At 38.1% G+C, this 27051-nt stretch overlaps 2 protein-coding genes across 7 annotated transcripts in view; one reads left to right on the forward strand and one right to left on the reverse strand.

Annotated features, from left to right (window-relative positions):
- MDH1B (malate dehydrogenase 1B) overlaps window positions 1-700 on the reverse strand; it is a 40821-nt gene extending 40121 nt beyond the window's left edge. For 2 of the 5 annotated variants that reach the window (XM_054478875.1, XM_054478872.1), the window contains exon 1: window positions 367-431. In XM_054478875.1, coding sequence (XP_054334850.1) covers window positions 367-388 — 22 coding nt within the window. In that variant the 5' untranslated portion in view covers window positions 389-431. Of the gene's footprint in view, window positions 1-366 lie in introns of all 5 variants that reach the window. The other 3 variants (XM_054478876.2, XM_054478874.2, XM_054478877.1) reach the window with 3 other exon arrangements.
- On the forward strand, window positions 472-27051 carry FASTKD2 (FAST kinase domains 2). Of its 2 annotated transcripts, none has more exons than XM_054478871.1 (12): window positions 472-771; window positions 1770-2596; window positions 5210-5313; window positions 6284-6392; window positions 6992-7115; window positions 7279-7418; window positions 9315-9487; window positions 21924-22090; window positions 23123-23341; window positions 23993-24077; window positions 25740-25854; window positions 26853-27051. In XM_054478871.1, the coding sequence occupies exons 2-12, from the start codon at window positions 1868-1870 to the stop codon at window positions 26967-26969; spliced, it is 2082 nt and encodes a 693-aa protein (XP_054334846.1). In that variant the 5' UTR covers window positions 472-771; window positions 1770-1867; the 3' UTR covers window positions 26970-27051. The 2 variants fall into 2 exon arrangements, with proteins under 2 accessions (XP_054334846.1, XP_054334845.1); XM_054478870.2 differs by having other exon boundaries at window positions 715-879.

Raw genomic sequence — 27051 nt, forward strand, 5'->3', positions numbered from 1 at the left:
GAATACCTTCCCCAGCCAGTTCCTTGTGTCCACCTCTCCCTCATCCCCCAAACCCAGATTAGGAGTCTACGCTCCCAGAGGCCTGTGCAGGTCTCCTTCATTGCGTTAATCACACCGTATCAAAACTACATGTTCTGTGCCCCATGAGACTGAAAGCTCCTCGAAGGCAGGGATATGTTTCCCTCCATTGCATCCCCAATGTCCCACAGTGCTTGGCGCACCGTCACGGTCCAGTAAATAACTTTGAATAAATCCATAGCAAAGCATGGAGCGGTCCGTATAGAGGCTGCCAAGCCAAGCGGCCATGGGAGGTGAGCTGTTGTCGGCGTTTTGAGCAATCTGCGGGCGGACGCGGGGATCACTCACCCGCGATGACGAATTTGGCCATGGTCGAGAGAGACTCGGAGGCAGGGACCGCGGCTTCGCGGTTTCCTGGCAACCAGGCAGCCAAGGGCAAGGCGCAGGCGCACTACAAAGTCTGGCGCCCAGCAGAGGTTAGGTGTTTAAAGTTAGGACCTGAATGGGTTACGTTGCGATACACGATCAAACATCGCCCTTATAAGCTCTGTGGTATCCCCGATCCTCACCCCTGTATCCAGGGAAACGAGTCATTCTCCTCGGTAAACTTTCTTCAAGTAAGTCCTTCAGCTACAGCCGCGAACGTATGCTTTTTGATCTTTGAGGGAATCCGTAAGATCTCGTGAGAAGCGCAGCTTCTCGGGAAAGCTGTCATGGCCGCTCCTGTACGTAGCCACGGCCTTGTGCTCTAAGGTGAGTGGAGGACGAGCTTGGGCTTAGCGGCTTCCCGTATCACATCCTAGACTTTTTACTTCGAGGAGAAAAGTCTCACGAGTTGTCCTGGAATTAAGTTTAAAGGAGGTGGGTTAATGCTGGGCGGCCCAGCTGCGGAAGGACAGGCTCTTGAAGTTGGTTCTGGGGTCTGGTGAGGCTGGCTGGTTGTGTAAGATCTTCCTCTTAAACGCAGGCCACATGCAGACATCGCTTTCGTTTTCTGCTTCTTCCACTGAGCCGTTCTACCTGCCCAGGTCCCTATTCCTGATGGTCTGGGTTCGGCCGTTGCTAAATCGTAATGTTGAAAATGATCTATCAGCCGGGCGCGGTGACTCACGGCTGTAATTCCAGCATTTTGGGAGGCCGAGGCGGGTGGATTACCTGAGGTCAGGAGTTCAGGACCAGCCTGGCCAACATGGTGAAACTCCGTCTTTACAAAAAATACAAAAATTAGCCGGGCGTGGTGGCACACGCCGGTAATCCCAGCTACTTGGGAGGCTGAGACAGGAGAATTGCTTGAACCTGGGAGGTGGAGGTTGCAGTGAGCCAAGATCGCGCCACTGCACTCCAGCCTGGGCGACACAGCAAGGCTTTGTCTCAAAAAAAAAAAAAAAAAAACCAGAGAAGAAAAAAGAAAATGATCTATCAATGTTAATCCCCTAATTTTCACCGAGGACATTTCCATAACAATGCCAACAAAAATCTCTCCTACAGAGAAAGCTTTATGGAACGCTTTTGCACCAGAAAAATCTCATTAATACGATGACTGCTTCCAAAGTGACCTGGCTTCTTTGAAACCAGACACATTGTGGTAGATTGAAGGGAGCCCATATTGGTAAAAAAAACTTTTACTGTTTTATGTAAATGTTTAATGGCTCCATAGGTTCCCCATTTTCTCTTCTGTTAAATGCATTTCATTTCTTTAAGTAAAAGTTTGGTTTTAATTTTTATTCTTTTCATTACTTCTTCCCCTGCAGGAAAACCACAGCACGTGTTCTTTTTCACTAGTAGAAGTGACGTTGGTTTCATATTGACAACTTTGAAGCCATTTGGAAGTGTTTCAGTGGAGAGCAAAATGAATAACAAAGCAGGCTCCTTTTTCTGGAACCTTAGACAATTCAGTACATTAGTTCCAACAAGCAGAACTATGAGGCTATATCGTTTGGGACTTTGCAAACCAAAAATAGTTCATTCAAACTGGAACATTTTAAATAACTTTCATAACAGAATGCGATCAACTGATATCATTAGATATCTCTTTCAGGATGCATTCATTTTTAAATCAGATGTTGGCTTTCAAACAAAGGGCATAAGCACTCTAACAGCCCGTAGAATTGAAAGACTACTTTATGCTAGAAGACTGTTTTTTGACTCAAAGCAGTCTCTTGTCCCTGTTGATAAATCTGATGATGGATTGAAGAAAGTAAACCTTAATCATGAAGTCTCCAATGAAGATGTTCTTACCAAGGAAACAAAACCAAACCGTATCAGCAGTAGAAAACTGTCTCAGGAATGTAATTCCCTGAGTGATGTGTTAGATGCATTTTCAAAAGCGCCTACATTTCCTAGTAGCAACTATTTCACAGCAATGTGGACAATTGCCAAAAGACTGTCTGATGACCAGAAGCGCTTTGAAAAACGACTGATGTTTAGCCACCCTGCATTTAATCAGCTCTGTGAACATATGATGAGAGAAGCCAAGATCATGCAGTATAAGTACCTACTGTTCAGTCTTTATTCCATGGTGAAGCTTGGAATCCCTCAGAACACTATTTTGGTACAGACTTTGCTGAGGGTGACCCAGGTAAAATAAAAAGGAGATTTAAACATGCACTTACTTGGTTTAGAATACTTTGAAACAATGAAGGAATATAGATATGTAGCCTCCTTAAAAGAGACTATCAAATGGAATGGTAGTTTCCTTTATATTTATTTCTGCATATATATTATGTGATTTAGAGGCCTTAAGTTAGCTAGTTATTTTCTTCCTTTTGCTATGGAAATTTATGAAAGCCTTCCCCATTTACCATCCCCAGGGTTGAGTAGTGGTGAAGAAGCTAAAATGAGGAGAGATGCAAGATATACAAAGAAAGGCTGGGTAGTTGAAGAAGGAGAGAAGGGAAGGGGAAGGAAGAGAATTTAGTCCATGGTAGAATTGGGATTCAGGCCCAGTGGATGATGCCTAAACTGATGAGCAGAATGATAGTGAAGGGGATGGTGTTTCAAGTAGAGAGGATTGCATGCCCTACCGTTCCCAGAGGAAAAGTTTGGCATATTTGAAGAGCTGAAAGTAGTTTGGTGTAGCTGAAACACAGAATGATGGAGTTGTATGTTTGAGTGGGTGGGAACAAGTTTTGTACATGGTGATCAAAGGAGAGGAGTGAGGGGCAAGAGGCTTAGGGGCAGAACAAGAGGCTAGAAAAATAGAAACCAAATCATAAAGAGCCTCTTACAGCTAGCTAAGGAGTATGCATTTATCCTGTAGGCAATGGGAATCCGTTGAAGAATTTTAAGCAATGGGTTGACGTGCTCAAATTTGTATTTTAGATCACTGAATGAGTGGAAAATGGATTGGAAGAAGGTTAAAATTGGATGGAGGGAGCCATTTTTAGTCTAAAGCAAGAATGTCAGTATCCTGTTTAATGTCACTGAAATGGTGCCAAATGTAAGGAAGGAAGGATTACCTTGTTAATCATTTATGTTTTAAGAGTGTACACTTCTGACGTATAAACTCAATGAAGTAATTTTTTAGCCAGGTGTGGTGGCTCACACCTGTAATCCCAGCGTTTTGGGAGGCCAAGGCAGGAGGATCTCTTGAGCCCAGGAGTTTGAGACCAGCCTGGGCAACAAAGGGAGACTGCACCTCTACAAAAAATACAAAAATTAGCTGGGTGTGATGTACTCACCTGTGGTCCCAGCTACTTGGGAGGCTGAGGTGGGAATATCACTTGAGCCTGGGAGGTCGAAGCTGCCATGAGCCATGATCGTGCCACTGCACTCCAGCCTGGGTGACGGAGCCAGACCTTGTCTGAAAATAATAATAATAATTTTTTAAAAGGAATTTCTTGGGGATAATCTGGCATATATCCTGTCTTCCTATAGAATTCAATAATTGGGTTCATAGCTATGGGAAAGTTTTTAACTTTTTACATTACTGTGATTTCTATATGTCCTTAAGGAATAACTAATTTTTATGTAGTGTGTGTGTGTGTATTTGTTTAAACCACAGAATATCCCTGTTTATTTGTAGGCTGTGTATTAGTTCCTATGTAGTTATTTAAAAGTGACTAATAAATCACCTTACCTGGTCAGTGATGCTCTTACTAGATTTTGGACAGATATTCGCATCGGGATGACATCTGTGTTGGTGAGGTATGAGTAGTAGATTTTTGTAGTCAAAACATCTGTATGGATGATGATGTCTCACTGACCTGTTGGAATAATGTAAAGACATTTTAGAGGTGAAAGGACAGTGTGCCATCAATGAATTTGCCCTTCAAACACATAGACAAGTGGTCTTTTCTTTCATAGTAGATATTGATGGAATGCTGTAAAATTGTTAAGGAAACCCTTTCATAGGAAAGAAACCTTTTCTTCTAACCATAACCATTTCTTATTATTACCTGGTTCTGACTTAAGGCTTTGTGATTCATTGGTTATGTAATTTTATCAAAAGAGCATCTCTCTCTTCAGGCTAAGTTTCCTCAGATGTGAGTTTTTGTGAGGTGTATAGACTAGTTGTGATTAAACTGTAGAGTACTACTAGTTAAGCTGTGTTGTTACTATTCACTTTCCAAATTATGCCCACTGTTTCTGGCATCAAACTTAGTACCCTAAGTAAAGGGACCTGAAAGAAGAATCTGTGGGGTGTAGGCTTCCTTTGAGACCCAGATAGCAGTGGTAGAGTGTGGCAGGAGATGTGAATCAGAAGATTCACAAGTAAAGTTTCAGCTTGATACCCAGGAAAGGATCTAGGGAAATTGTAAGGGCACAACCATGTAAGGATCTTTAGAGATGGGCTAGTTACCTCCTGTACTTCAGTAGTTCTTATATTCCTGCACTTTAACTGTTTTTGGCTTTGTAATGACCTTGAGTTCCAAAAAGAGGTAAAAATAATGTTTAATAAAAGTTATTTCAGAAGCAGTGGAATGTAATAAATATCAAATGTGTTTTCAGTGATAATAGTGAAGGTAGAAAAGTGTTGATGCATAAAAGGATGTGTATCAGTCAGCTGGAAAATTCAGTAAGTATGACTTTTTATTTCCCAAAGATGCTGTTTATTGTGGACTGACTGTAGGAATTGTTGGTTTGATACTCAGTCGTTTTATTCAGCACATCAGTTAAGTGGTTTTGCTTGGGTAAGATAGTTTACTATGGGCTCATCACCTGTAGTGTTTTTGTAATTGTATTTCAATAGGAACGTATCAATGAGTGTGATGAGACATGCCTTTCAGTTTTGTCAACTGTTTTAGAGGCAATGGAGCCATGCAAGAATGTTCATGTTCTACAAATGGGATTCAGGTGAGAACTCTCTTATGCTTTCTTCATGTGGTTTTCTTTGTTCCTCATATAGCTGGAATAAAAAAATTGAGATGAAAACTAAACTCCTTTCTTGAGGGGAGGAGGAGTTGGGGAGTCTTTGTTGGTAGTTACAATCTTTCATGCCTTATTAAGCTTAAAATCCTGACTCTGAATGACATAGGCTGGAAATAATTCTCTTAGGGTCCATAATAACAAAGATGTGAGTAACATTGAAATTAAATTAATTTATTTTAAAACATAGTACTGGCCAGGCGCAGTGGCTCATGCCTGTAATCCCAGCACTTTGGGAGGCCGAGGCGGGTGGATCACGAGGTCAGGAGATTGAGACCGTGGTGAAACCCCGTCTCTACGAACAATACAAAAATTAGCTGAGTGTGGTGGCGGGTGCCTGTAGTCCCAGCTACTTGGGAGGCTGAGGCAGGAGAATGGTGTGAACCTGGGAGGCGGAGCTTGCAGTGAGCTGAGATTGCGCAACTGCACTCCAGCCTGGGCAACAGAGCAAGACTCTGTCTCAAAAAAAAAAATAGTACTGATGTGGGGTAGGAAAGAATTGATATGTATATTTAATTCAGAATAGTTATTCAGAGACTATGTGAGGGTTGACACTGACCCAGCTTGAAAAGGAATTTATAAAATTGATATAAATGATCTAATGTCATAGATTAGTGAGAGTAAAACTTAACTCCCTTTGACATTGACTATGCATAGGATATGTTACTATAATGTCCTGACATAATTTGTTCTTTAGTAAAGACAGCACAATAATGTGAGAGAAAATAGCACTATTAATAGATTGGGTCTCGATCTTTAACTCTCTCGAGCAGGTAGATCATTTCTCTGGGCTTCATAATCCTTGCCTGTAAGAAGGGGCTGGACCAAATGGAATTTTAAGATTTTTCTTCCGCTTTGAAGATTCTATGATTTTAATATTTATTGTGTTTGATAATAGAATACTAGTTGATCAGCAAGTTTGGAAAATAGAAGATGTCTTCACATTACAAGTTGTGATGAAGTGTATTGGAAAAGATGCACCGATTGCTCTTAAGAGGAAACTGGAGGTAAATACATGAATTTTCTCTAGTGGATGAGATTTGAAAAAATTATTTCTTATAACCTGCTATCACTGCCTGAAGTCAGTTTTCTAGGAGGGCATTGCTAGGCTTTTAGATTTAGCTTCGCTAAAGTGAATGAATAGAAATACCCTTATATTTATTTATCTGTATATATATACATGTATATTTATTTATCTATTTGTCTGGGTCATATTACCCAAACTTCATCCTTTTTATTTAAAAATAAATGTTTAGGCCAGACATGGTGGCTCACACCTGTAATTCCAGCACTTTGGGATGTCAAGGGCAGGGAGATCTCTTGATCCCAGGAGTTTGAGACCAGCGTGGGTAACTGAGCAAGACCCTGTCTGCAAAAAAAAAAAAAAAAAAAATCAAAGAATTAGCCAGGCGTGGTGGTACATGCCTGTAGGTGGTGCATGCCTGTAGTCCCAGCTACATGGGAGGCTGAGGCAGGAGGATCACTTGAGCCTGGGAGGTTGAGGCTCCAACCTGGGTGACAGCACAAGACCCTGTCTCAATAAAAATAAAAGTTTAATTTATTTCGTCACAGATAGTAAATTAAATTAAAGTTTGTTTTTCTTTAGATGAAAGCCTTGAGGGAATTAGACAGATTTTCTGTTTTGAATAGCCAGCACATGTTTGAGGTACTAGCTGCCATGAATCACCGATCTCTTACACTCCTGGATGAATGCAGTAAGGTGGTCCTAGGTAAGAGGAATTTTTCTTTCATCATTTGTAATACCTGAGCTTCTGTTTTAGACTATTTTTGTTTTGTTTTAAAAACTTTGCTTTTATATGAAAAAAGAATAAAGCATGTTGTATTCAAAACAATCTGGTAATTTTTGTGTGTTTATTTAACTCATTCTTCAAGATAATATCCATGGGTGTCCTTTAAGAATAATGATCAACATATTGCAGTCCTGCAAAGACCTCCAATACCATAATTTGGATCTCTTCAAGGGACTTGCAGATTATGTGGCTGCAACTTTTGACATCTGGAAGTTCAGAAAAGTGAGTACATTAACAATTTAGAATAAGCCTCACAAACTTTTAAAACACATACTAATTCATTTAGCATTTTAAGTATTTCTCTCTCACCTTTATAGTAGTTAAGATACCAAAATATTCCAATGCTGAATTGACTTTTGAAAAATTAGCTCCTTATTATTCCTGTCTGGGGGCTACTTGCTAATATGAATAGTCCCCAACTTAGGATGGCTTGACTTAATATTTTTTGACTGTTTGATGTTGCAAAAGCAATACGCATTCAGTAGAAACCATACTTTGAATTTTGAATTTTGGTGTTTTGCTGGGTTAGTGATATGTTGTATGATACTCTCTTTTCATGCTGGGCAGTGGCAGAAAGTCGCAGCTCCCAATCAGCTGCGCAGTCATGAGGCTAAACAATGCATATTGTATTCAATAAATTACTTGAGATATTCAACACTTTTATTATAATATAGGCTTTTTGTTAACTCATTTTGCCCAACTATAGGTGAATGTAAGTGTTCTAAGCATGTTTAAGGTAGGCTAGGCTAAGCTATAACGTTCAGTAAGTTGGATGTATTAAATGCATTTTGACTTAAAATATTTTCAATTTATGGTGAGTTTGTTGGGATATACCCCACCATAAGTCAAGCACCATCTGTATACTATTCTATCTTTTGGTCATCTTTCTATTTGAAACAAAAATTTGCTCTTCTGTTTGGTTTTAAAAGGGTTGTATGGGCCGGGCGCAGTGGCTCATGCCTGTAATCCCAGCACTTTGGGAGGCCAAGGTGGGTGGATCACCTGAGGTCAGGAGTTCGAGACCAGCCTGGCCAACATGGTGAAACCCCATCTCTACTAAAAATACAAAAATTAGCCGGGCATGGTGACGTGTCCCTGTAATCCCAGCTACTAGGGGGGCTGAGGCAGGAGGACCATTTGAACCTGGGAGGTGGAGGTTGCAGTAAGCTGAGATCGTGCCACTGTGCTCCAGCCTGGGCAATAAAGATCAAAACTCTGTCTCAAAAAAAAAAAAAAAAGGGTTGTATGGTACTTTTGTTAGATATTTAGCATGATTTCCGTGTTTATACTTTGTTCTTGTTAGATTTCAAATAATAAAGATGAGTGATGTGACAGGCTTGTGGTTTTTGAAGAATAAAATGTCACTACTTAACGGTCACGTCCATTGTTTTATCCAGAGTAAAAGCCTTTAAAATCAGGAGCTGTGTTAAGAATATAAACATTTAATGAAGCACCTGGTAAAAACTTCTTTTTGCAATGAAATAGGTGATAACTGTTAGATCTCTAGGTTCAGTTTATTTTGGAGAGTAAGGTAAATATTGAGTTTACTGTGGAAATTGGTTATGGAAAGAGAGAATAATCCTAAGTAAGAAAGATTGAGAAGGAAATTGGAGGTGAACTTGAAAGTTTATTTTAATCATAATGTTTCAGTTCCATTTTCACTTATAGGTATTAATATTAAATATGGAAATTTTGGGGTTATGTCTTACATGTTAGAATCTAGGAAGTATTTAAGTTTGGGAATGCGAGAAGTTCAAGATTGAGTTGGTCATTTTGAAAACCTTCAGAAAAGGCACATTTAAAAGTAATTTTCAGATATGTTGTATGAAAAACATGTAGGAAGAGATTTATTTTTAAATCAGATGGAAACGTAGAAATCATTGTATGCCCTGGTTCTCAGCTTAAAAAAGATTGCTTATTGATAACCAATTCAAGAATTAATAGAACAGATTTTGTGAGGGAAAGATAATTGTTCCTTTTCAGGGAAATATTCTGTTTCAGGGTATATTCTGTTGATCAGGACAGTTGAATTGCTGCTTAGATTTTTTGAGATCTAAAAAATTACTATTAGCATACTGTAATTATTAAAGAGTTTTCCCTCAATTTTCTCTTTTTAAGGTTCTTTTTATCCTCATTTTATTTGAAAACCTTGGCTTTCGACCTGTTGGTTTAATGGACCTGTTTATGAAGAGAATAGTAGAGGATCCTGAATCCCTAAACATGAAAAACATTCTATCTACTCTTCATACTTATTCTTCTCTCAATCATGTCTACAAATGCCAGAACAAAGAGTATGTACTTGTTTCTTTTTTTACCTGTTTTATTGCCATATAACTTACAAAAAAGGTTATAAATCATAAGCTTAATGAATTATTACAAGTGAACACACCCATAGTCATCATCCATGCCAATAAATAAAACATAGTGTTCCTTACTCATTTATAAAGTTAAACAAAATTTTATTTTATATTTGCTGCCCTTTGTCTTGTTTGTTTCTTTGTTCTTTATAATATATTAGTTAATTCATTATAGGAGTTTGATTTCAAACCCTCCCAGCTTATCCTCGCAGCTCCTAAGTTCATAGTTCATTTTAACTGTATTAAAAAATGGAGAAATCTGTCTTTTAAAAAATTTGACTTTTTTTATTGTGGTTAGAACATTTAGTAAATTTTAAAGTGTGCAGTACAATATTGCTGACTTTATTATTAACGATATAGTTAACTATTGTACAGTGGATCTCTAGAACTTAATCATCTTGCATAACTGAAACTTTATACCTGTTGAATAGCAACTCCCCTATTTCCCCCTTTCCTCACCCCTGACAACCAACATTGTAGTCTCTGTTTCTATGACTGACCTTTTTAGATACTTTATATAAGTGGAGTCATGCGGTATTTGTCCTTCTGTGACTAGCTTATTTCAGTTAGCATAATGCCCTTCAAGTTGATCCATGTTGTAGCATGTGGTGAGATTTCCTTCTAAGGCTGAACAATATTCCATTATATGTATATATCACATTTTCTTTATCCATTCATCTGCTGATGGATGTTTAGGTTGTTTCCCTATCTTGGCTATTGCAAACAATGCTGCACTTAACATGGGAGTGCAGATGTCTCTTTGAGATTCTCATTTCAATTCTTATGAATTGAAATATATCCACAAGTGAGATCCCTGGATCATACAGGGATTCTGCTTTTACCAAGGGTTCTACTTTTACCAAATGCCTTTTTTTTTTTTTTAGCATCAGTTGAAATGATCATATGGTTTTTATCCTTTATTCTGTTGATATGATGTATCATATTGATTGATTTGCATATGTTGAACCATCCTGGCATCCCAGGGATAAATCCCACTTGGTCATAATGAATAATCTTTCTAATGTATTGTTGAATTTGGTTTGCTAGTATGTTTTTTTTTGAGGATTTTTGCATCAGTCTTCATCAGAGATACTGTGCTGTAGTTTTTTTGTTTGCTTGTTTTTTTTTTTTCTTTTTGATGTGTCTTTGTCTGATTTTGGTATCAGGGTAATACTGGACTTGTAGAATGAGTTTGGAAGTATTCCCTCCTTCTCTGCTTTTTGGAATAGTTTGAGTAGGATTAGTATTAGTTCTTCCTTAAATGTTTGGTAGAATTCAGCAGTGAAGCAGTTTGGTCCCGGGCTTTTCTTTACTAGGTAGTAGTTCTACTTTTACATTTTTCAAGGAAGCTTCATACTGTTTTCCATGCACCATTCTGTATTCCTATCAACATTGTGCAAGGGTTCCAATTTCTCCACATCTTCTCTAACACTTGTTAGATTTTGTTTTGTTTTGTTTTTTTAATAATGGCCATCCTAACAGGTGTAAAGTGATATCTCATTGTGGTTTTGATTTGCATTTCCCTGATGATTAGTGATGTTGACCATGTTTTCACATACCTGTTGGCCGTTTGTATGTCTTCTTTGGAGAAATATTTAAGTCCTTTGCCTATTTTCAAATCATATTATTATTTTTGCTATTCAGTTACAGTGTGTTATAATATGTAAACATACTACAAATATATATATTATATATATTATGGGATGCAGAAAAAGCAATAACTAACAAGAAAACTTAAAGCATTAAGTTTTATATAAACTTATAGCAATAAGCATAAATATATGAGTTACAGGAATTCCTTATATATTTTGGATAATAACTCCTTATCATATGTATGGTTTGCAAATATTTTCTCCCATTTTGTAGGTTGCTTTTTCACTTTGTTGACTGTTTCCTTTGCTGTGCAGCTTTTTAGTTTGATATAGTTCTCCTTGTCTGTATTTGCTTTTGTTGCTTGCACTTTTGGTATCATATAAAAAAAATCATTGCCTAACTAAGCCAATGCCATGAGGCTTCTCCTACACATTTTCTTTTAGGAATTTTATAGTTTTAGGTCTTATGTTTAAATCTTTAATCCATTTTGAGTTGATTTTTGTGTATGTTATAAAATAAGGTTCCAATTTCATTCTTTTGCATGTGGATATCCAGTTTTCCCAACACCTTTTGTTGAAGAGCATATTCTTTTACTATGTGTAGTCTTGGCAGCTTTGTCTTTTTTATGCCAGTACCGTACTGTTTTAATTACTGTAGCTTTGTAATATATTTTGAAATCAGGAAGTGTGATACTTCTAGCTCTGTTCTTTTTCAAAATTGCTTTGGTGGTTCAGATTCCTTTGTGGTCCTATATGAATTTTAAGTTTTTTTTTCTATTTCTGTAAAAAAATGCCATTGGGATTTTGATAACGATTGCACTGAATCTGTAGACTGCCTGGGTTAGTATGGACATTTTAACAGGATTAAGTCTTTCAATCCATGAGTGCAGACTGTCCTTCCATTTATTTATGTCTTTAATTTCTTTCAATTTTTTTGTAGTTTTCAATATACAAGTCTTTCACTTCCTTGATTAAGTTTATTCCTAAGTATTTTATGCTTTTTGATACTATTATAAACAAGATTGTTTTCCCAATTTCCTTTTTGGATAGTTTGTTATAAGTGTATAGGAACACAGCAGATATTTTTACTGCCTCCTTTCTGATTTGGTTGTTTTTCTTTCTTTTTCTTTTATTTGCATAATTACTCTGGCTAAGATTTCCAGTACCTTGTTGAATAGAAGTGATGAGAGTAGGCATCCTTGTCTTGTTCCTGGTCTTAGAAGAAAATATTTGGTTTTCATCATCGAATATGATGTTAGCTATGGTTTTTCATATATGGTCTTACTTATGGTGAGGCACATTTCTTCTATACCTAATTTATTGAGAGCCCTTATCATAAAGGTTGAATTTCATCAGATGGTTTTTCTGCATCTAATTAGATGATCATATGATTTTTCTCCTTTATTCTGTTAATGTGGTGTATCTCATTAATTGACTTGCATATACTGAACCATCTTTGCATCCCAGGGATAAATCCCGTTTTATTCATGGTGTATGATCCTTCTAATGCTAATATTTTGTTGAGAGTTTTTACATCTGTGTTCATCAGGGATATTGGCCTGTAGCTTTCTTGTGTCATAATGCATGTGTCTGGCTTTGGTATCAGGGTAATGCTGGCCTCATAAAATGAGTTCTCTGTCTTCAGGTGTTTGGAAAAGTTTAAGCACATTAGAAGTATTGTTAATTCTTCTCACAATGTTTGGTAGAATTCAGCAATGAAGCCATCTAGTCCTGGCCTTTTTCATTGTTGGGAAGTTTTTGATTACTGATTAAATTTCCTTATTCATTATTGGTTTGTTTAGATTTTCTATTTCTTTATGATTCAGTCTTGGTAGGTTGTATTTTTCTAGGAATTTATTCATTTTTTCTTGATTATCCAATTTGTTGGCATACAGTTGTTCATGACAGTCTCTTATGAGCCTTTCTTATTTCTGTGGCATTGGTTTTTATTTCTAGTTATAATGTCTTATTCGTCTCTTATTTATTTGAGTCTTCTTTCTTTTTTTGTCAGTCTAAAGGTTTGTCAATTTTGTTCATGTTTTCATAAAACCAAGTCTTCGTTTTGTTGGTTTTTTCTACTTTTTATTGTCTATTTTATTTATTTCTGTTCTAATCTTCATTATTTCCTTCTGCTAACTTTGGGCCTGGTTTATTTGTCTTATTTCAGTTCTTTGAGGTGTAAATTTAGTTTTTTTGTTTGATAGCTTTCTTTTTTTTTAAGATAGGTGTTTATTGCTATAAGTTTTCTTGTTAGTACTGCTTTTTCTGCATCCCATAATTTTGGGTATGTTGTGGTTTCAATTTTATTTGTCTTGAAATATTTTCTACTTTCCCTTTTGATTTCTTCTTTAACCCATTGGTTGTTCAAGAGTGTGTTGTTTAATTTCCACATATTTGTGAATTTTCTAGTTTTCCCTCTGTTGATTTCTGATTGTATTTCTTTGTGATCCGAAAGGATACTTGGTCTGATTTCAGTTTTCCTAAATCTGTTATGACTTGTTTTGTGACCTAACATATAGTCTGTCCTTGCAAATGATCTATGTGCACTTGAGGAAAATATGTGTTCTGGTGCTGTTGGCTGGAATGTTCTGTATGTGTTTGTTATATCCATTTCATCTGTAGCAGGGGTCCCCAGCCCCCAGGCCATGGACTGGTACCAGTCCGTGGCCTGTTAGGAACTGGGCCGCACAGCAGGAGGTGAGTGGCAGATGAACATTATTGCCTGAGCTCTGTCAGATCAGCCATGGCATTAGGTTCTCATAGGAGCATGAACCCTATTGTGAACTGTGCATGTGAAGGCTGTAGGTTGCGTGCTCCTTATGAGAATCTAATGCCTTATGAAACACCCCCCCATCCCCAGTCTGGAAAAATTGTCTTTCATGAAACCAGTGCCAAAAAGGTTGGGGACCACTGATCTATAGTGTTCTTCAAGTCCTTTGTTTTCTTACTGATTTTGGTCTGGATGCTCTATAAATTATTGAAAGTGGGGTTATTGAAGTCTCCTACTATTATTGTATCATCTATTTCTGCCTTCAGATCTGTTACATCTTCCTGATGAATTGGCCCTTTTATCATTATGTAATGACCTTGTTTGTCCTTGTGACAATTTTTAACTTAAAGTGTATTTTGTCTGATATAAGTATGGCTACCTCTGCTCTCTCTTGGTTACCATTTGCATGGAATGTCTTTATCCGTTTCTTCACTATCAAACTATGTGTATGTCCTTAAATCTAAAGCGAGTATCTTGTAGACAAGTTATAGTTTGGTCTTTTTTTTTAATCCATTCAGCCATTTTGTGTCTTTTAACTGGGGAATGTATTAGTCTATTCTCACGTTGCTATACCACCTAAGACTGTGTAATTTATAAAGAAAAGAGGTTTAATTGACCAACAGTTCCACATGACTGGGGAGGCCTCAGGAGACTTACAATTATGGCAGAAGGCAAAGGGGAAGCAGTCACCTTCACAAGGTAACAGAAGAGAGCAAGAGAAAGGGCGAGGAAGTGCTACACTTTAAGCCATCAGCTCTTGTGAGAACTCCCTCACTATTATGAGAACAGCATGGAGGAAACTGCCTCCATGATCCAATCACCTTCCAACAGGTCTCTCCCTCAATACATGGGGATTAAAATTTGAGATGAGATTTGGGTGGGGATACAGAGCCAAACCATATCAGGGAGTTTAATCCACTTAATGTTTAGAGTAATTATTGATAGAGAAGGACTTACTATTGCCATTTTGTTTTCTGTCTTACAGTTTTTTCTTCTATCTTTTCCTTTCTTGTTATCTTCCTTTGTGACTTGTTGATTCTTTTGTGAGATGTTTCAATTCCTTTCTTTTTTTTTGTGTAGTCTCTAAAGGTGTTTCATTTGTGGTTACCATGGGTCTTACATAAAACATCTTATTGTTTTAACAGTCTGTTTTAAGCTGAAAACAACTTAACTTCCATTGCATACAAAAGCTGTACACTTGTCTCCCCATAATTTGTTATTGATGTGACAGTTTACATCTTTTTATATTGTATATCCATTAGCAAATTTTTATAGTTACAGTTATTCTTGATAGTTTTTTTAACATTTATACTAGAACTAAAGCACACCACTATTACAGTATTACCATATCCTATATTTGTTTATGTATTTACCTTTACTAGTGAGTTTTATACTTTCCTGTGTTTTCACATTGATGTTTTGTGTTTTTTCATTTCACCTGTCTTTAGCATTTAGTGTAAGAAAAGACTAGTAATGACAATTTTCCTTGGCTTTCATTTGTGTGGGAGTCTTGATCTACATTTTTGAAGGATGGTTTTGCCAAGTATATAGGATTATTGGTTGGCAATTTTTCTTTCAGCACTTTGAATACATTATCCCAGTCCCTTCTCTGGCCTGCAAAGTTTCTGCTAAGAAGTTCACTGCTAGTCTGATGGGGGCTCCCTTGTACATGAAAAGTTGCGTTTCATCCTTGTGGGAGATATGAGTTGCTTTTAAAGTTCTTTTTGTTTTTGAATTTTGACAGTTTGATTATGATGTATCGTAATGTATATTTCTTTGGATTCATCTTATTTGGGGTCCTTTGAGCTTTATGAATCTGGATGTCCATTACTCTTTCTAGATTTGTGAAGTTTTCAGCCACTATTTCCTTAAATAAGCTTTCAGCTCCTTTTTTTCTTCTCCTGAGACACCCATAGTGTGCACATTGGTTTGCTTGTTGGTGTCCTGTAAGTGTTTTAGGCTTTCTTAACTCTTCTTTCTTTGTTCTTTTTTCTTTTTGGACTGGGTAATTTCACATGACCTGCTTCAAGTTCTCCGATTCTCTTTTGCTTGCTGAAGTATGCTGGTATGGTCCTCTAGTCAATTTTTCAGTTCAGTTATTATATTCTTTAGCTCCAGAATGGCTGTTTAGTTCTTTCCATAGTTTATCATTTCTTTGTTGATACTTATTTTGCTCATATATCATTTTCCTAATTTCATTTACTTTTCTGTGTTCTTATAAGACAATTATTTTTAGTTCTTTGTTGGGCAGTTCATAGATCTTCATCTGTTTAATGTTGATTACTGGACATTTATTGTGGTACTTTGTGTTACATTTCCCTGATGCTTTTTCTTCCTTGTAGCTTTGCATTGGTATCTGCACAATTAAAGAAACAGTCTCCTCTGCCTGTTTTTACAAACTGGCTTTGACTGGCTTTGACAGGGAAAGACTCTTATTAATCAGCTTAGCTAGAGATTCTGGGTGCCCGTTAAGCTTTTTCTATGAATTTTTTTTTTTTTTGAGACGGAGTTTTGATCTTTGTTGCCCAGGCTGGAGTGCAGTGGCGCGATCTTGGCTTACTGCAACCTCTGCCTCCTGGGTTCAAGCGATTCTCCTGTCTCAGCCTCCCAAGTAGGTGGGATTACAGGTACCTGCCACCATGCCCAGCTAATTTTTGTAGTTTTAGTAGAGATGGGGTTTCACCATTTTGGCCAGGCTGGTCTCCAACTCCTGACCTCAGGTGATCCACCCACCTCGGCCTCCCAAAGTGCTGGGATTACAGGCATGAGCCACCATGCCTGGCCTGAATGTGTTTATGGAGTTCTAAGTAGAGGGATTTACTGGTTTCTTTTTTTTAATTTCTTTCTTTTTTTTTTTTTTCAGTATCAGGGAATATCTTGCTCCCTCTGGTGTCTGACTGCTGTACTACAGTCAGGGACATAAATGCTCCACTCCTTTCTCTCCTTCACTGTAGAGAAGCCTTGAGTTGTGCTGTGTGCTGCAAGCCACTGACCCCTTTTTTTCCTTCTTAACTGCTCCTGGGCATTCAAACTATGCTGGTTTCGTCCGCTCTCCTTGTGAGGTGAGACAGAAACCAGCTCCTTAGACAGCTCACCAAAAGGCTAGGATGTTGAAGCATGCTCCACTCCTCTCATTTCCTCCTGAGGCTGAGTCCTCAGGTTGTGTACCTTCTCTCAATCTCTCAGAGCTGTGCTGAGTGCAGGAAGCTGTCCACCCCTTTTTGTTTGTTCTTAACTGCTCTCAGGCATCTGAACCCTGCTGGTTTTGTTAGTATTCCATGTGAGTTTAGACAGAAATCAGCCCCTAGGGCAGTGCAGTGAAAAGCCGGATGTTGGATGCACACTCTACTCTCTCCCTCCAACGGAGAAGTCCTAGGCCAAGGTGATCTCCTTGGTGCTGAGCTGTGCCGGCTTTGGGGAGGGGCTGACCTGGGTAAAATGTTCTTCTTGCCTGTTTCAGTGCAACTCTTCTTGGTTTTGTTCTTGTCTGGAGTACGACAATATCTTAATTGGTTTCTGGACTTTTCATAAAGGTATTTTTGTCTATATGTCCTTGTTAAATCAGTGTTTCTGAGAAGCTGTGAGAACTGGACCTTCTTATTCTAGTTCAGTTTTGACCTTAACTATTCATTTGGTCTCAAGCTACTGCTTTCTATTCTTTTCATTTTAACCACAGCCATGCATTTCTACTATTAAATACAGTAATTCCTCAAATGTGCCAGCTTCTTTCATACCTCTGCTTTCTACCCAGAACATCTTTTCTTACTCTTTGGATCAGTCAGGGTTCATTAAAAATCAGAAAAGCATATAAAATGTCATTTGTTAAAACAGTGATTAAAAGCATGGACTCTAGAGCTAGCTTGCTTAGATTTGAGTTTCAGCATTGCCATTTGTTAGCAGCTAACAAATTACTTATTGTGCCTCAGTTTATTCACTTATTATTCACTTATTCACTTATTATTTTAATAATAAGTTTATTCACTTATTATTCACTTAATTTGCCAAATTACTTTTGGCAAATTACTTATCTGTGCCTCAGTTTATTCACTTATTAAAAGGGAGATGAGCTATGTCTAATCTCATTGGGTTATTAGGATTAAATGAGTTAATCTATGTCAAGTTCTTATAACAATGCCCAGCACATAGTAATATTTAGATTTGAAAAAAATTAGAGTGTAGGTCACAGAGGCCTTGGGGGAACAAACTAGGGCAGTTGTGAAGGTCTCAGTGGCAAGATGCACAGGCCATCTGTTTGCCATCAAATGACTTGACTCCAGCTGCTTGCTGTCCTTTTAGTTTTCCCTCCAGATTTAGGTTTCTAAAAGAGAACATCTGATTGACTGAGTTTGGGTCAAATGCCCATCCCTTAAGGGCAGTTAATCAATTAAGTGGTGTCAGGCCAACTAAAAAGCAGCTTCCCACTGTACTGTCCACTGAATGGACAGACTCAGCTATACTGCATTTCCTGTGTCTTCCCTAATTGTCCCCATCAGGGTCCCTGTGCTTGTCATGTCTTACCCAATCTCTGGTGCAGCCTTGACAACAAGGCTGCACCAGAGATTGGGTAAGACATGACAAGTTGTGTCACATCATTTGTTGTGTCAGTAAGTCTGTCTCTGCTCCTCAGTTGGTAAGCTCTCCAGAGTCCGACCCAGCTGCCTGTTTTTCTGAACTTCGTACAGGACCTGCGAAAGAGTAGACGTTTAATAAAGGTCGAAAAATATCTCCCAAATTCAATCTTCCTTTACTCCCCTGGCTTGATTTTCTTCTGAGGCTGGCTCCCATTGATGCCTTGTACTTTCTAGACAAATAATATCAAGCTAAGTGGTAATTAAAACTCCAGAAACAGCCCCAGAGGGATTAAGAGAGTAAGTACTGGGTGGGTAAGAGTTGTTCAGGTGACTCTAGGCAACCTGAGAGATAACTTGTTCCCACAAAATTGTTATGTTGGAAATAGAGGGGGGATAACAAAGGTAACAAAGGCTAGGAGGACATTTAATAAAATGGCAGTAGTAGAATTAGTACAGGAGGAGAATCATGAATGTTGTCTTTTTGTCTGTCTATTCTGCTTTCATTTAACCTAGTGGTTTTCAAACGGGGATGATTTTGCCTCCCAGGGGACATTTGGCAACATATGGAGATGGTTTTTAGTTTTCACAACAGGAGGGAGGTCTGTGCTACTACTGGCCTCTAGTGGATAGAGGCCAGGGGTGCCGCTAACATCCTACTATGCATAAGATAGCCCCTCACCATAAGGAATTATCCAGCCCCAGATGTTAGTAGTGCTCAGATTGAGAAACCCTTACCTAATTCTAAGCCTCACACCTCAACATTTCTCCAAAGGAGAAGTAGGGGCAATATGGCAGATATAGCAAGATTAATTAGTCACCATTTCCTGAATGCCCATGAATGTACAGTTGCCTGGGTTTGGTATTTTGAAGGCTATAAAAAAAGAAGTTTGTATTCCCTGTTCTTCCTAGACCATTTATGAAAACGACTCTCTTGTATATCCAGAGGAAGGCAGTACATGGTAGGCACCAAGTAAGTGCTTTATGGAGGAAGGAGAAAGGAAGATGGCAACTTATCTGGAGTAGCAAAGGTTTTGGAAGCAGAATAACTCAAAGTATTTGGGAAGAGAGTTGACTAGAAGAGATGGTTAGATAGGAGAGTGATAGGAATTCTGGCTTATTGTATATCCACATGCTATACATTAATCATTATTTCATTTATGATGGCCCATGGGGGAGAGGGTGTGTTAAATCCAGAGTATCTTGCTGGGCTTTGAACCCAAGGAACAAATATGTAACGTTTAAGCTCTGTTGTTTTGGTCCTTTGGTTTCTTCTCTTCTTGATCTGTATTTACCACCTTATGGCTAATCCCACATTTGCATCTGTGGTCATTAGTGTGCTCCTTAACTCCAGACCTGAGTCTCTGTGGGTTGCATATGGTCACTGCACATCCCAGAAGTGTCTCAAGTTCAGTAATTCTGGAAGTCAGCTATTTTTCTTGACTCATCCTTTTCCAATGACAAGCTCCTCCTCCTGTCTTCCTCATCAAAGTTTATTTGTTTGTTTAGTCAGCATTTGCCAAGCACCTGGACACTTAGGAGAAAGATGAACAAGACAGTCCTTGTTGCCAGAGGATTCTGTGTAATGGGTAAGGTAGATATGTAAATTGGCAGTTAAATATAGCATGAAAATTCGAGTGATCTAGCGTATTAGTCTGTTTTCGTGCAGCTGATAAAGACATACCCGAGACTGGGCAATTTACAAAAGAAAGAGGTTTAATGGACTCACAGTTCCACATGGCTGGGGAGGCCCACAATCATGGCGGAAGATGAAAGGCACATCTCACAGGGCAGCAGACAAGAGAGAGAGCCAAGCAAAAGGGGTTTCTCCTTATAAAACTATCAGATCTCGTGAGACTTACTGACTACCACAAGAAGAGTATGGGGGAAACCACCCCCATGATTCAGCTGTCTACCACTGGGTCCCTCACAACACAAGGGAATTACAGGAGCTACAATTCAAAATGAGATTTGGGTGGGGACACAGCCAAACCATATCATCTAGGATATTTGGAAATAGAGGAGGGATATATCAGGATGCCAGCCTGGTGAAGAGGAGGGTCAGGGGATATCAGGCAATGTTGCCTGGAGGGGTTGGTATCTGAGCTGATCTTAAAAGTTGGAGAGATGGGGGTTTACCATGGAAAGATAAGCAGGAAAGAACATTCCAAGTGAAAGGCCCTCTATATGCAAGACCTGGAGGAAAGAAACAGCAGAGCACGTGCAGGGAACAGCACGCAGTTTGGGCTGCTGAAGCATGAGGTACAGGGTGAGGAGTGGCTCAAGAGAAGACCAGAGGGGGGATCATTACCCAGGCTCCCAGCTTCCTTGTCCACACCATCCCCTGCCCCCACATCCCACTGCATGTTCCAAAAGCAATCAGTTACTAATTTCAGAAGTGCTGCCTTGCTGTTGTGTGTATGATCTGTTATATTCCTCCCATTTCATCATAATTCCTGTAGTTTTCCTGGCCTTATCACAGCCCTTTATCCTCCCCAACACTTCTTCCCCTACCCATGGACCTCTCAGTTGATTTCAGTCTTATTGTTAACAAGGGCTTGTGTCCAGGCATATTTGCCCTGGCTGTTAAGAAATACTCCTCTGTACCTTCATCTCACCAGTTATTCACTATCAGGCAAGTAGCATGCGCTTTCAGGGCTCTGCTCAAATCTTCTTCCCTTATTCCATCTTTCCCACTTACTCAAATTCTCCTCCCAAAAGCTTCTGTTTATTTTCTTTCCTCTGTGAGATCACAGTACTTTGCATGTATTTCTTTTCTTATATAACTATATGTATCATATGCCCTGAGAGTCAGATTGACGTGTGTTCAAAGGATATCTACCATTTATTAGTGGTGTCACTCTGGGCAAGCGACTGCCCCTGATTTTGATCTTTTCTGTCTTCGTTTGTGCTTAACCACGTTATACTGTGTAACGTTAGCTCTGGGTGGTAGGATTAGGCTTGCAGTTCTTTTAACCCATAGTATTGATAACTAGATAATTTTAGTTGGTTATAAAACTGTAGTGGTGGTCCAGGCGTTATAGAAAATCTAGCATAATTATGAAAAGGTTCTGGAGCCTGACACCTTATGTTCTAATACTGCCTTTGCTACTTCCTTGTCTGTGTGTTCTTAGACAAGTTACTCAACCTCTAAGCCTGTTTACCCATTTTTTTAAATGAGGAGAATAATAGTAATGCCCATAGAGTTTTTTAGTGTGAGTTAAATGAGTTAAAGTCTATAAAATGTTTGTCTCGTGCAAGACATACAGCAATAGCCAACATTTATTGAATGTATACACTTATTATGAGATAACCAACTGTCCAGAACGATGTGTGGATACTTACTTGCAAGCCTGATTTTCTTATCTCTTTTCTTTGGAATCGTTAAAGATATTGGCCTTCTGTATATGTTGGGAAACTGACTTTTCTTTGTTCCCCAGACAGTTCCTGGAAGTTATGGCTAGTGCTCTGACTGGTTATCTTCACACTATTTCTTCTGAAAACTTATTGCATGCAGTATATTCATTTTGCTTGATGAATTACTTTCCCCTGGCTCCTTTTAATCAGCTTCTGCAAAAAGACGTCATCAGTGAGCTGCTGACATCAGGTAGGATGTTAGTGCAGAATTGGTCACAATTCTGCATTCTGCACTACCACTAGCTACCATATGACTCTGAATGGGGTCTTAGTTGGAGCAGCGTTAGTTGAAATTTGCAGAGCAGGTGTTGCTGTGGAAAGGGCTGATAATGGTGAAGTCAAAGGATAGTGTTTCAAAGCAGCAAACCTACAGACCCTTCTTTAATGACAAGTCCTACAGGTAGAAAAAAATAAGGAATGCATCATTATTCCTTTTATTTACACTCTGTCCTTCTATACAAAGGCTAACTGTTCAGGTTGTTCTTTATGCTTTGATCAGAGCTGTTTTAATTCCTAATCCTTACTTATCACATTTGAAGCCAACCTAAGTCAACTTTTGCAGCTGTAAACACTTGATCACTCCTTGCCTGTGATGAGGGAACACCTGTTAGATCAAGAAACCAAATAGCCACCAAATTAATTAGTTCATTTACTCTTGGAACCAAATTAACTGTGACTTTTAGTCTTTAATATTAAATAAGGCAAAGCAATATCCAGGTAGATGTACAAAATTTGAGGATGTGTCTGAGAATAGAGTAGTTCGGAATTAAAACATAAATAAATAAATGTTATAAAATCCCAAAGTTGAGTTGTAGAGAGTCAGTCAGTAATACCACATGCTGATTTTTCAGGCAGTGTAATAATGGAGAAACAGCCTTGAACCTTGAAAACCTGGATTCTGGTTCCAACTTTGCCTTAATTACGAGGATTTTTAACATTCCTGGGCATTTCCTTATCTATAAATTGAGGAGTTTAGACTAAATGACCTCTAAAGATATTTGAAGCCTTAAAACATTATCAAGTGCAGGGCTTTGATTTAGACCCTGTGGAAACCAGGGAGACACAGAGAGAGTCCTTGTGATAAGAAAGAGAGAATTAGAAATACAAGTGCATTTGTATATATATTTATTATTGTATATCTATTACTAAATATATATTAATACAGTTTTTTGATGTTGCATTTATTTCTTCTTAATGATATACTCTCTTTTTTATCTTTTAGATGACATGAAGAATGTTTACAAGCTGCATATGTTGGATACTTGTCTAAAACTTGATGATACTGTCTATCTGAAGGACATAGCCTTGTCACTCCCACAGCTGCCGCGGGAGCTGCCACCGTCACATCCAAACGCAAAGGTGGCAGAGGTGCTGAGCAGCCTTCTGGGAGGTGAAGGACACTTCTCAAAGGATGTGCACTTGCCACACAACTATCATATTGGTATGGGACATTATATGATTTCCTTTCATTTTATTGTATTTATTTTCCTTTTTTTCTGACAAAAAAATAGGTATTTGCGGCAGCCGTTTAGTGTAGTGCAGCATTGCCTCTGGGACTGGCCTGATTCTTGCCTCATAAAATTCTTGTGACCAATAAATGAAATTCTACACATTTTTATGTGTCTAAAATCCCAAGACTAGTATCTGACACATGGTTAGCTCTCAATATATTTTAGCTACTGCTATTATCATTATTGGTAGTACTATTAAACATTTTGAAACAGAAAATCACTTGGGGCTGGTCACGGTGGCACATGCCTGTAATCCTAGCATGTGGAGAGGCCGAAGCAGGCGGATCACTGGAGCTCAGGAATTCAAGACCAGCCTGACCAACATAGTAAAATCCTATCTGTACCAAAAAAATACGAAACTTAGATGGGCGTGATGGCATGCCCCCATAGTCCCAGCTCCTCAAGGAGGGGTGGAAGGATTGCTTGAACCTGGGAAGTTGCTGCAGGGAGCTGAGATCACACTACGGCACTCCACCCTGGATGACAGAGCGAGACCACATCTCAAAAAAAAAGGAAAAGAAAAGAAAAAGAAAGTCACTTGGAGCAATGTTGGAAAATTAATATCAATTCTTTCCTTTCAGATTTTGAAATCAGAATGGACACTAACAGGAATCAAGTGCTACCACTTTCTGATGTGGATACAACTTCTGCTACAGATATTCAAAGGTTGCTTACATATATTTCATTTGCTGGGCTTTCTGAATTAAAATCCTAATTCTAAAAGACTTGATATTAAATAGCAGTAGTAAATCTAAGACTTGATGTTTGTATGGAGCCTGCATCACACCAAGAGACTTGTCATCCATCAATGTACTCCTTAGAAAGTGTAAATGTGGACATTATGGTTGAATACAATGGACTACAGTTGGGTCATTTAATGAGACAGACATTTTTTTAAAATTAGGTTTTGAAGCTATAGTTCAATAAAACAATATAATATAATTGAAACTATCAATGCAGTGTAAACTTTGGATGAGATAATATAATAGTGATCATAAAGAATAAAGACTTGAGGCTTCTACAAAAATCAAATACCCAATAAATATTTTGCTCTACCACCAAGACTTTTCCAGAGGTAGAGAAACCGTAGTTTTTTAATTAAACTGTATTTGTATGGGTTAGAGCACATTGAAGCTAATCCTAAGTTGTTTCCTTGGCTCACACATTACAAATAGAGTGTCTCTGGGGAGAAATATGATGCTATACCATGAGAGAACATCCTGCCTCTTCAGTAGATGCATAAGATCATGCCATCATTGCACACACCCGTGGGTCAGTTATCCTTTATGTAAAGGCTCTGCTACATGGATCCTGCTGCCAAGGAACTTGTATCTCCTGTTAACTCCACTGGACACACACACACACACATATATATGATACAAACATACAAAAAAATCTGTAGGGATCCAAACTCTTATCTGCCCATCCCTCTTCATTCACACACAGTTCTGTGACTTTCACCTCTTTCTGAATGCATCTAGCTTATTTCTTGGCCATCTTTTCAACCGCTGTCTTTCCTATCAGTGCTACCCATCTCCCCTCAGAAGAGGCTTTCTCTCTGACCTCATTCCAAGATCAATTTTCTTTTTCAGGTACTCCGCTATTCTAGCATAATAAAATAACAGTTGTTCTCAGCATAAAGTCATGAGAAGTAAAGAATGTGAGCATTCCTTTAAAAACATAAAATTTGTCTTATAACAGCCAGAGTATAGGTGAAGGCAGTAAGGATATAAATGTCTTTTTTTTTCTTTTTTTCTCCCAGTAAACTTAGTATTTCCAAAGTGCCAGGAACAATGAAAAAACAAATTACACCTTCCACGTTTTTGTTATATTTACAGATTTTAACAGTCTTGCCTTTCTCTTGGTGTTTTCTTTCTTGTATTTAAACTCCTATTTCTGTTTTTTAAATGCTGCTTTCTCTGGGAGATAATATGTGCAAGAAGAGCATTTACTATTTGGTATTATTTACACCGTTACTACTACTGGTAGAATAAATAATTATACTCAGATCAGAAATCAGCACTACACAGAAAACCCTTAAAATTGGTGCTTTCATATCTGAAAATTTTCCTCTTCAAAAATGTAGCCATCCTTAAAGGGAACTGAGAGGTAACTGTATATAGTGTTGTATATTTTTGATTTATAAAGTAGCCTTGTATAGTGGAATATCTGCCGAGGCCAAGTAGAAGAAGTGAAGGACTAAGACAGAAATATCAAGGATTGTGGTCAGTGGAGAGCTCAACTTGGAAATCTCCAGAGAACAGGAATGCAGCAAGACTAAATGGTAATATCAATAACTGTTCTTGTTTTGTTTATTTTTGTTTTCAGAGTAGCTGTGCTATGTGTTTCTAGATCTGCTTATTGTTTGGGTTCAAGCCACCCCAGAGGATTCCTTGCTATGAAAATGCGGCATTTGAATGCAATGGGTTTTCGTGTGATCTTGGTAAGAAAAAAATGCAAATGAAATATTCTTTAATTACTGATGTACATTCTAACGGCTGCCAGGAATCTTGTGGTTGAGACTGGTTACTAGGACTAGAGGAATTGTCAGCATGATTGGAATGAGTGCTTCAGTTACTGTTTTCTTTGAAAAAGAACATTGCTAGTACACAATTTGGGTTCTCTGCTCAGCTGATTACTGTCATTACTAGAGCTTTTACAGATGTTGTTCTGGTCAGCTTTAATCCTTTTTTGCTAAGAAGAAGAATGCAAATAATATATTTTCATATTTAAGATACACAAAACCATATTTAATTTCCAGGTTATCTTGAACAAGGGAAGGAAAGATGTTAAAGCTTTGTTTTCATGGCCTGTGTGAAGCTGTTACAGGATGTCTGTTGCCAGAAAAGGCTGGATGGTTTTAAGAGGATAGGTCTTTCTCTTCCCTCTTACGCTTCAATTTTATTTTGTACCCCACAGCTTCTTTTGAACAGCCTCTTCTGATGTTTCTAGGTAGTAGGAACCTTACAAATACATTTATATATATGTTGCTGTTGGAATCTATCTAAATGCCACTCATTTGGTCCTGCGCATAATGTAAGATGTAAACATTCCACGTCTTCTATGATTATACTTTAGTATTGGAAATGGATTACGTGTGGACTATTGAGATTAAGATGACTCCTTTCTCTTAGTGGGCTACTATTTAAGACTTTGTATTTTATATTGCTGATTATATATATTCTAAGGAAGATTTTCTCAAGAAAGCAATTTTTGCACCATTTAAAGGACCTTTAAAATTTGTATAATTTTCACAGTTAAAGCTTTCTTAAACCTTAGCATGTAGTCTTATCATGCCTTTAAAATATGAGTAGTTATAAGGTCACATTTGCTTTCAAAAAGCTATTGTCCTCATGTTACTTTACTATGTTTGGATCTCTAAACTAGCTCTTATGTTAGTATCGTCTCACAAACTGATTATTTTCCTCTTTCTTTGGTAAGGTCAATAACTGGGAGATGGACAAACTAGAGATGGAAGATGCAGTCACATTTTTGAAGACTAAAATCTATTCAGTAGAAGCTCTTCCTGTTGCTGCTGTAAATGTGCAAAGCACATAATAAAGTGAAAATCAACCATTTCATATTAGGAGACATGCATTTGTAAAAATAACTCTAATAAAGATGACAATTCAGTTGTCAA

The sequence above is a fragment of the Pongo pygmaeus genome, chromosome 11 (assembly GCF_028885625.2).
Source record: "Pongo pygmaeus isolate AG05252 chromosome 11, NHGRI_mPonPyg2-v2.0_pri, whole genome shotgun sequence".
Classification (NCBI taxonomy): Eukaryota; Metazoa; Chordata; class Mammalia; order Primates; family Hominidae; genus Pongo; species Pongo pygmaeus.

Excerpts from the sequence above, each read along its gene's own strand:
- FASTKD2 (XM_054478871.1), top strand. The coding sequence starts at position 1,868 with ATGAATAACAAAGCAGGCTCCTTTTTCTGGAACCTTAGACAATTCAGT. Across the intron at positions 7,116-7,278 it reads ATGCAGTAAGGTGGTCCTAG|ATAATATCCATGGGTGTCCT; the intron begins GTAAGAGGAATT and ends TCATTCTTCAAG. Across the intron at positions 9,488-21,923 it reads TACAAATGCCAGAACAAAGA|ACAGTTCCTGGAAGTTATGG; the intron begins GTATGTACTTGT and ends TTTGTTCCCCAG.